The sequence below is a fragment of the Bison bison genome, unplaced genomic scaffold, assembly GCF_000754665.1.
Source record: "Bison bison bison isolate TAMUID 2011002044 unplaced genomic scaffold, Bison_UMD1.0 scf7180017864452, whole genome shotgun sequence".
Taxonomy (NCBI): domain Eukaryota; kingdom Metazoa; phylum Chordata; class Mammalia; order Artiodactyla; family Bovidae; genus Bison; species Bison bison.
In genome coordinates, this window is record NW_011495014.1 from 2,751,725 (window position 1) to 2,761,081 (window position 9,357).

Sequence of the window (9,357 nt, forward strand, 5' to 3'; positions counted from 1 at the left end):
GCCTGGAGAATCCCAGGGACAGGGGAGCCTGGTGGGCTGCCGTCTATGGGGTCGCACAGAGTTGGATACGACTGAAGTGACTTAGCAGCAGCAGCAGCATGACACTTAGGCAGCATGTAGTTATTTACCATTTATCCATCTATCTAACCAGCTCTCTCTTTTTATTTATACTGTTTTAAAATATTTTAAGTTACTACAAATAAACTTCATAGCTTTAAATAGTTTTTAATAGACAATATAAATGTAATAATGAAAGTGGTAAAGATCTCAGTTACACAGTATTTTGAAGTGTGATTAACCTTACTAATCAAATGTTTTATTGTATTAATAACATTGACTTTTAATTTTTATTTGCCTCAAAGCATAAGATTTCCATAAGAATTAAATACATGCCATTTTTACAGGCAACATTTAATGGATGGATCACTATTATGAATTCAGCAGTTGATTCTACTGATGTAAGTACAGTACAATCCTAGAACCATCCTTAAGGTTGGCTAAAGTCATTTTTGCAATTCAAGGACAGGACACAAGCAATAATTGAGTAATTAACATGATAATAGCAAATGCTTGTGCTAGAGAGAAAGTTCATTCAGACTGACTATTTCATGAACAATGAACTCCTTCCAGAATTATATACAATGGTTGAGGCCCAGTAGGCACATTTGAAGATTATCATAACAATGATTAAACCAATGCAGTAAACTTTAAAATTCAAATAAAAGCAGTGATAACTCTTCACCAAAGAACAAAGAGGAAATACTGCCTCACTGTTGGATTTTCTTGTCCTAAAATGTTTTCTAAATCTTACGTTTTAAAAAGTCAGTGTCAATATTTTGCTATTTTCTCACTTTTTCACGTATTTTTTTTTTTCAGAGCAGTTTTAGATCTACAACATTGAGAGGGGGTTACAGAGATTTCCCATATACCCTTACCCTCACAAATGCATAGCCTCCTCACTATTGATATCACTCACCACAATGCTATATTTTTTACCAAAGATAGACCTACACTAACACACCATGATCCCCAAAATTCACTCAGTGTTGTGCATTCTATGGGTTTGGACAAATGTGTAATAACATATACCCTTAGTTATAAGGGTATCACATAGAATATTTTCACTGACCTAAAAATCCTCTGTGCTCTGCCTTATTTTGCTTATTTTTTTTTTAATTTTTAGGTAGATATGCAACCTAATTTTGAAAACAACATCTATATGTGTTGTTACTTTATTGACTTTATTATCATTGGATTATTTCTTCCTCTGAGTATGTTGATTGGTGCTATTGTTGCCAATTTCCACAAGCATAAAATAAAGATAAGTATAAATATTCTTTCTCAATCAGTGCCCATGGGGGGAAAAATGTCCTGCTTCAAATAATTGGTTTTAGATTCAGCTTAATAGCATTTTTATCTGGTACTTATCTTTAAAAATTATTTATGTTCCTGCAGATTGAATATTGCTAAAATGTTTTATCTTTACATTATTTTCTATATTCAAATAAGCACAGACAAGTTTAAACATTAAACATTACAACTGTTTCCGTGTATGTGTTTGTAAATCATGACATGCTGAAAAATAGCATTCTTTTGCATCTGCACAAATATGTGAAGATGTTCAAGAAAAATAAACCACACTTTTTTATTCTTTGATGTACTCAAAGTGGTTCAAAATTGTACCCAGCAGAGACATCTTTGTCAGTTGAAATGGCTTTTTCTGCTAGAAGTAGAGGGTCATAAATCCTAATTAGGTGACCTAAATAGGAGTTCCTTGAAACAAATAAGAAAATTCAGAGGCAGAATTCAAAAACCCATATTCAGTATCATCTCCACATGAAGACTCCCTTCAGGGCTTCTGTTAATACAAATGCCTCAAATGTCATATAAATCCACTTATTTTAACCTCAGGGATCTACTTTCTATTAAGTGTAGAAATGCCTTCTAGTGAATCAAAGAAAAGAATAGTTTAATCTTGAACTTTTGTATTTAGCAAAGTCATCAATCTGGTGTAGAATCTGGTGAACAAACCATTCTGAGTCTGCACTAATTAGATGGGATTAGAGTATTTAGATGGGCTTAGAGGGACTGAAGCTAGTTAGCATGCATGCATGCAGAAGGATCAGTGGTCATTGGACTGTATACTTCAGCTTCTTAAGGATTTCAGCCCAATGGAATAACATTCTAGGATTTGCCCAGGGGCTTCAAATTGGTGAACCGCGTCAACTTAAGTGACCCAGTCCTGACATCGGAGAACGCAATGGCAACCCACTCCAGTACTCTTGCCTGGCAAATCGCATGGACGGAGGGGCCTGGTGGGCTGCAGTCCATGGGGTCGCTAGGAGTCGGACATGATTGACCGACTTCACTTTCACTTTTCACTTTAATGCATTGGAGAAGGAAATGGCAACCCACTCCAGTGTTCTTGCCTGGAGAATCCCAGGGACAGGGGAGCCTGGAGGGCTGCGGTCTATGGGGTCGCACAGAGTCGGACATGACTGAAGCGACTTAGAAGCAGCAGCAGCAGCAGTCCTGACATGGGCAGTAACAATTCCTAACTCCTAGATTAAATGTTCACCTCTTATTCACTTTGCTTTTTCTATATAAGATACTGAAATTAACACTAGAAACACAAAATGAATAATTCCTAGAAGGTATTATCAAGGGTTGTAAGTACTAGGTGCTTTTGGAATAATAATGAAAAGATATCTTCTGATAGTATTTTGAAAATTAAGTAACCTGTGAACATATAAAAACAAGTATATGACCAGTTCTATTTTTTCTTGATTACTGAAAGGTACAAATTAAGTTCAGCTTTTGAGGTTAACTATTCTTAGTAACCTTTCCAGATATCCTCTGCTGTTTCTCTTTTGTCTCTAACAAGAAGTAGGTCCCAGTAACTAAAAAGTTAAAATAGGGTTGACTACCACAGCAAAATGCATCAAAATATAATTGAATATCCATCTTTTCCAGTGTATACTCTGTATTTTGTATGGATTTTTGTGCAGAAAGTCAGACACGTTTAAACATTATATAGTTCATTGCAGTTAAGCATTCTTTAGAGGATTAAATCAATAATTGCCAAGCTTTAGAAAATGCATATTAATATAAGGTGAAGTGTGGATTAAATATGATTTTAGTATCTTTTTCTTTCATTGCTTTACCAGGGAGGCTCAAATATCTTTATAACAGTGAAACAGAAGAAACAGTATCGTGCACTGAAGAAGCTGATGTGTGAAGACTCTCAACAACCAGTACCTCTCCCAGAAGTAAGGAAACATCTAGATTTTTTTAGCTTTCTGAAAAAGTTTCCTTTATATGTTCTGTATTACAAATGAAGATGTGTTTTTAAAATTCTTAACAATAAATGCTTTGACATAATTTTTTAAAAGTGTTCATTGACACAGCTTTTCATGGTCTTTTTGTTTATTTGCTTTGACTATATGCTGTAATTATAGTTTGGTAACATCTTCGTCTTCATGAATTCTACTATTTATGCTGGGAGGGAAGTTGTAAATCTAAAGACAATGTGTATAAATATCTTATTAATAAGAATATTACACCTTTTTCCTTTATACACAGAACAAGTTCCAACGATTCATCTTTGACTTGGTAACAAGTCGAGTTTTTAATATCATCATTATGACTCTTATATGTTTCCAAGCAATAACCATTATGATACAAAGTGATGAACAGAGCCCAAAAATCGACACTGCTCTGTTTTGGATTAACTCAGTTTATGTTATGCTATATATTGGAGAATGTGTACTAAAGCTCATCGTCTTCCATTGTAACTATTTCACCAGTGGATGGAACATTTTTGACTTCATGGTGGTTGTTTTCTCTATTACAGGTAAGATTTTGTTTACTCAGATTTTCACTTGTAATAATATTAATTCAGTCAACCTCTTATAGTAATCATCTTCTGAGGTATAGTCTCTTAATAAACACAAGAGGTGGAGGACTCTTTATTTCCAGCAGGAATGCCTTGAAAAAAGTGAAAGTGTTAGTCCATCTGGGACACCAGGAGAGCCCCAACTTCCCCCAAGGAATACTGGAGTGGGTAGCCGTTCCTTTCTCCAAGGAATCTTCCTGACCCAGGGATCAAACTCAGGTCTCCCACATTGCGGACAGATTCTTTACCGTCTAAGTCACCAGGGAACGCCTTACATTTTCACATTTACATATGTACACATGCCTGAAAGATATATAACATACTGAAAAATACTTTCTGAGTTAATATATAGACTTTATTACACAGACCACCCGATAAATGCTTAATTATCCCTTCAGTATATCACATACATTATTTAAGATGACACCAGCAGGACCTTTATGTTTTAGTGTGATAGAACCTTTCGAACTCATTGTTTTCTTTCCTCTAATCTCTAAAATCATTTACTACTTTCACAACACTAGAGTTTTAGGCTTTTATGAAATGGTCACAAGTTTTCTCTTACTCTGGAGATCTCAGTCCTTTATTTAACAGATATATTTGATTATCCTCTTTGTGAATAGGTATTATGCTATATGCGAAGAATTCAGTAGCAAATGAGGTAGGCATAATTCTTGTATATACATAGTTTATAATCTATCAAAGGATACAGATAATTAAATAGGACATTTTAATGTGCTATTAAGGTATTGGTAAGGGAAGAAGCACAGGGTGCCACGGCAGCACAACAAAGTGAGATGCACATAATCAGTAAGTAGAGGTCAGAGAAAGCTTCACAGAAGAGGCAGAAAACTAATGGAGACCCACTGGTTAAGGAGGTAGCCAAGAATCTAGGATAAAAGTGTTCTAGGCAGAAAAGGCTTACTGTCTGCCTCCCATAAACACATACTAGAATGTTATCTCCATAAGAGTATGGACAATACCTCAGTGTTACTGTCAAGTACTATTCTGTGCAGTCAGTAGTGAAAATGTGGATAAACTTTCTGCCCAGTTGTACCTCCAGAAAATTAACTCGTTCAGCAGGTAATAGAGGCAGTGCAGGCAACACTGATAGACAGTAGCAAGAAGCTTCCTAGAAAAGTACATGAAGTCAGGAGAGAGCTGAAAGGAGGAAAACGGAGGAAAATGAAAGTAAGGAGCCATGTGGTTTGAAATGAGAGTGAGTAATTGAATCAGACATATAGAAGGAGAGGAAATTGCAGTCTGAGACAAAATGTTTAAATCTGAGATCTCAGAAGGTCAGCTATCCTGGGTTCAGAACATACTGATAGATAGGTATAACTAAAGTAAAATGATGGAGAGTCTTAAAGTTAACAAAGCCAAAGACTGAAAGATGGGTGCTGGTGGTATGGACAACACTGAGCCGTGTACTAAAGTCTGTAATGAATATGAAGGAGGGGGAATGAACAGATCATAGAGCTAAGGAATGGTAGGAGATGGTATAGTTGAATGGCATGATCCACAAACTGTCAAAATTTTTTTCTTTATAAAATTAATGTGAAAGAGGAGTATCTGGAAATCACATTGGAAAGAAGGAAAGATGCTTGCTCGTTCCATCTTTCTACACTGAGAAATGTTGAGTGGGAAAGAATGAGCTGTCTGTGCTTGAGGGGAAGTAGTGTCCTCAAGATAGACAATTTTCTTCACTTCCTTTCTTATCTAAAATCTTAGTGAACAAGGAGTAAAGATGTGTTTACAATTAAAGAGGGAAACCTCCTGCATAATGTAAGAGTTTGGAAGATTGAGGAGAAATGAACATTTGAGTCAGAGTAGAAGGTTCACTCGGAGAAGTCAATGGCAACCCACTCCAGTATTCTTGCCTGGAGAATCCCAGGGACAGAGGAGCCTGTTGGGCTGCCGTCTATGGCGTAGCACAGAGTTGGACACGACTGACGCAACTTAGCAGCAGCAGCAGCAGCAGGTTTACTAAAGCACAATGGAGAGGGGGATATATGTAAGATATAACCATATCAACAGAAATGTGAGACACAATCCTTCCAGATTCAGCAAATATACCATCTCATTTAGAAGCTCCATAAGATTTTCCCCTTCTCCATCTTTTCAACTCAAAATGAACCACACTGTCTCCATACTTCCAGAGAACTTTCCTTATGTTTTTTTTTTTATGGTAATTATAATTTCACCTTGTTTTATAGTTATATGTCTCACTCTCATAGTTCTCTTTTCACCACAGCAGGAAAGAAAAATTCTAGACCGAAACTTGTTTATTCACATTTAAAGTTCCTAAGGGTCCATATGGTATTTATCAAGTTAATAAACCAAATTATAATCTATGAATCTGAATGCAAAGTATTTTTTCAATTATATTTATCAACTTGGTCTTTCTGCTTTGCATGATAATTAGTTTAAATGTCTACCTCTACTGTGTATATCATATGGTCTTTGAGGATAGAAGTCATGTCATTTATCTTTGCATATTTTCATGGTACCTTTATTAGGTATCCAGTAAAAGTTGATTTGAACTAAATTACTGGGTCTAACTGCAATCAGAAAAAAAAAATATGACTACTGTCCTACATTATGGATATATGCCATCTGTGACTCCAGAAGTGTCTGATCCCTAATACCCTGGAAATTATGGTAGAAATAATTCTCATCCAAATCCTCATCCAAATTTGTTAGATGCTGAATATTGCCACTATTAGTATTTGGCTTAGCCAAACTTTCAATGTGTGCCAAATGTTATAGGGGAAGGATTAATTATCTGAACATGTAGAAAAAAACAAATGTAAAATAATTTATATTCCTCTAAATAATGGTATTGCCTGCTTTATTTTTTCCTACACCAAGGACTATTTCTGCCTCTGATGGTAGGATATTACCTTGTATCTCCTTCCCTTGTGCAACTGATACTTCTCTCACGGATCATCCACATTCTGCATCCTGAGAAAGGACTAAAGTTGTTCCATAATCTGCTGCTTCCTTTGATGCTGTCCCTCCCCGCCTTGTTGAACATCAGTCTTCTCATCTTCCTGATTATGTTTATCTACGCCATCTTCGGAATGTACAATTTTGCCTATGTTAAAAAGGAAGCTGGAATTGACGATATGTCCAACTTTGAAACCTTTAGCAGCAGTATGCTCTGTCTTTTCCGAGTTACAATATTTGCTGGTTGGGATGGGATGCTCAATGCAGTTTTCAATAGTAAATGGTCTGACTGTGATCCTAATAAAATTAACCCTGGGACTCAGGTTAGAGGAGATTGTGGCAATCCCTTTCTTGGGATTATTTATTTTGTCAGTTACATCCTCTTAACTAGGCTGATCATTGTAAACATGTACGTTGTTGTTGTCATGGAGTTTTTAAATATTGCTTCTAAAAAAAAAGCCAAGACATTGAGTGAGGAAGATTTTAGGAAATTCTTTCAGGTATGGAAGAGGTTCGATCCTGAGAGAACCCAGTACATAGACTCTAGCAAGCTTTCAGACTTTGCAGCTGCTCTTGATCCTCCTCTTTTCATGGCAAAACCCAACAAGGGCCAGCTTGTTGCCATGGATCTTCCCATGGCTGTTGGAGACAGAATTCATTGCCTTGACGTCTTACTTGCTTTAACAAAGAGAGTTTTGGGTAAAGATCTGAGCATGGAGAAAGTTCTTTCAGAGATGGAATCAGGATTGACATTAGCTAACACTTTTAAGATCACATATGAGCCAATTACAACTACTCTGAAACGAAAACAAGAGGTAGTCTCAGCAACCATCATTCAGCGTGCTTACAAAAGCTACCGTTTGAGGCAGAATGACAAAAATACTTCAGATACTCATATGATAGATGGTGACAGGGAAGTTCAAGCTATCAAAGAAGATTCCTATATTGATAAAGCTGAGGGAGTGTCAATACTTCAAAGCCAGATATAATCCCTCCTACTTCCTTTTCACCTTTTTTACATGTCCCCCAAATGTTAAAAGTTTAAGAAAGTAAAGATTTCACTTAATAATCAACTGGTTTATAACCCATGAAAGATTAGCTTGTGCTCACAAGATCCCATGTCCAACTTATATTTACCCCTAAATATTCAATCTAACCAAGACAACCCCTTAATATTACTGCAGAGTTAATTAGGTTAAAATTGTTGTTTAATATTCCAATACTTGGTTTCTCTATATGGCTTATATGGTATGTACTTCTTCTTGAACAAGAAGGAAATAATGGCAGAAATTAGTAGGAAAAGGAACTTCTTTATATGTTTTATGTCTACTTTAACTTGATGAGATTAAAGTCACCACTAATAGGACTTAATTACAAATAAACAAGTACTTTCTTAAAGTGGTGTTTTAAAAAATAATACAGTGCTACAGGCCACTGAATCATAAACTAGCCTAGACAGATACCAGTCAGGGGAAAGGAAAATGCAGTTCTTAGAAGTGCCTTTGAGATCAATCAGAGAGACTCTTGGGCTGCTGATCCAAACCATTTTGGAAAAATATTGATTAGAGCCCAGATTTTGTTTTTGATTGTTTTGTTTTTATTTTACATTTGGTCTGGGAGTTAGTTATTTCATTGCTCTTGGGTTCCCAGTTTCTCATCTCTTTGGCCAGTTTCAGTTAAGGACCAGCTCTTTTAAGAGAACAGGTTCCTAGAACATAAAGGGAACTAAATTTATGGCTTACATTTTCAAATTTTTCTCATTTCTCCTTAGAAAATAGTAATCACTTTAACTACTTTTCACGGCACTTCATTTTCTTTATATATAACTTTAAGAAAGAAATGAATCACTAAAACCGTGTGGACTCTGAACTAGGAGATCAAAATGTGAGTTTGTTAGTGGTAGTGTTTTATAACATTAGTGTATGCAAGTTAAGTTTTCCTTTCTCATTTATTTTTCCAAATTTTTTGTCTTACTTTTATTTCATCACATACATAATACTCTGTAAAATACTTTCTGTTTGAAAAACTTTAAAATACTAAGCATTAATTTTCACTAGTAAAATTAATTTTAAAGATAGGCACAAATAGTTGTTTTCATGTAATAAAATTTAGTCACAGGCATCTCTATAGTTTGGGATTCTGTTGTTTACTCCATTGTCTTAAGACTGATTTCTTTGTGCCTACAAAGTGCTAAAGGATTCAAAAAGAAAATATGTACACTGTTGGCTTAATGACAAGTTTTAAATATGTTGTATGGCATTCAATATTACTTAAATATCGGTAATTATATTTTACTATGAGTGCATGATCTTGATTGAGCCTTAACTATTATAATCTATTTCTGCTCCTCAGAAATGTATTAACCTGACCAAGATGCCTTTGGGGGATTCCCTAAGCAAATGTAATTTCAGGGTTCTGTTTCTTACTATAAGTGTTCCTTTCCTCTCTCCTCCCATTCTCCATCATGTGATGGGGACCAGTGAGGAGTCAGTGTTAATTTGGTGACATGGTAA

The 9,357-nt window shown here is 35.6% G+C and overlaps 1 protein-coding gene across 1 annotated transcript in view; it reads left to right on the plus strand.

The window, feature by feature from the left end:
- Positions 1 to 8,182, plus strand: part of SCN7A (sodium channel, voltage-gated, type VII, alpha subunit) — an 80,548-nt gene extending 72,366 nt beyond the window's left edge. Inside the window, exons 21-25 of the mRNA XM_010858940.1 lie at positions 405 to 462; positions 1,188 to 1,321; positions 3,165 to 3,269; positions 3,583 to 3,853; positions 6,767 to 8,182. Coding sequence (XP_010857242.1) covers positions 405 to 462; positions 1,188 to 1,321; positions 3,165 to 3,269; positions 3,583 to 3,853; positions 6,767 to 7,833 — 1,635 coding nt within the window. The 3' untranslated portion in view covers positions 7,834 to 8,182. The remainder of the gene's footprint in view (positions 1 to 404; positions 463 to 1,187; positions 1,322 to 3,164; positions 3,270 to 3,582; positions 3,854 to 6,766) is intronic.
- The last annotated feature ends 1,175 nt before the right edge of the window (positions 8,183 to 9,357 follow it).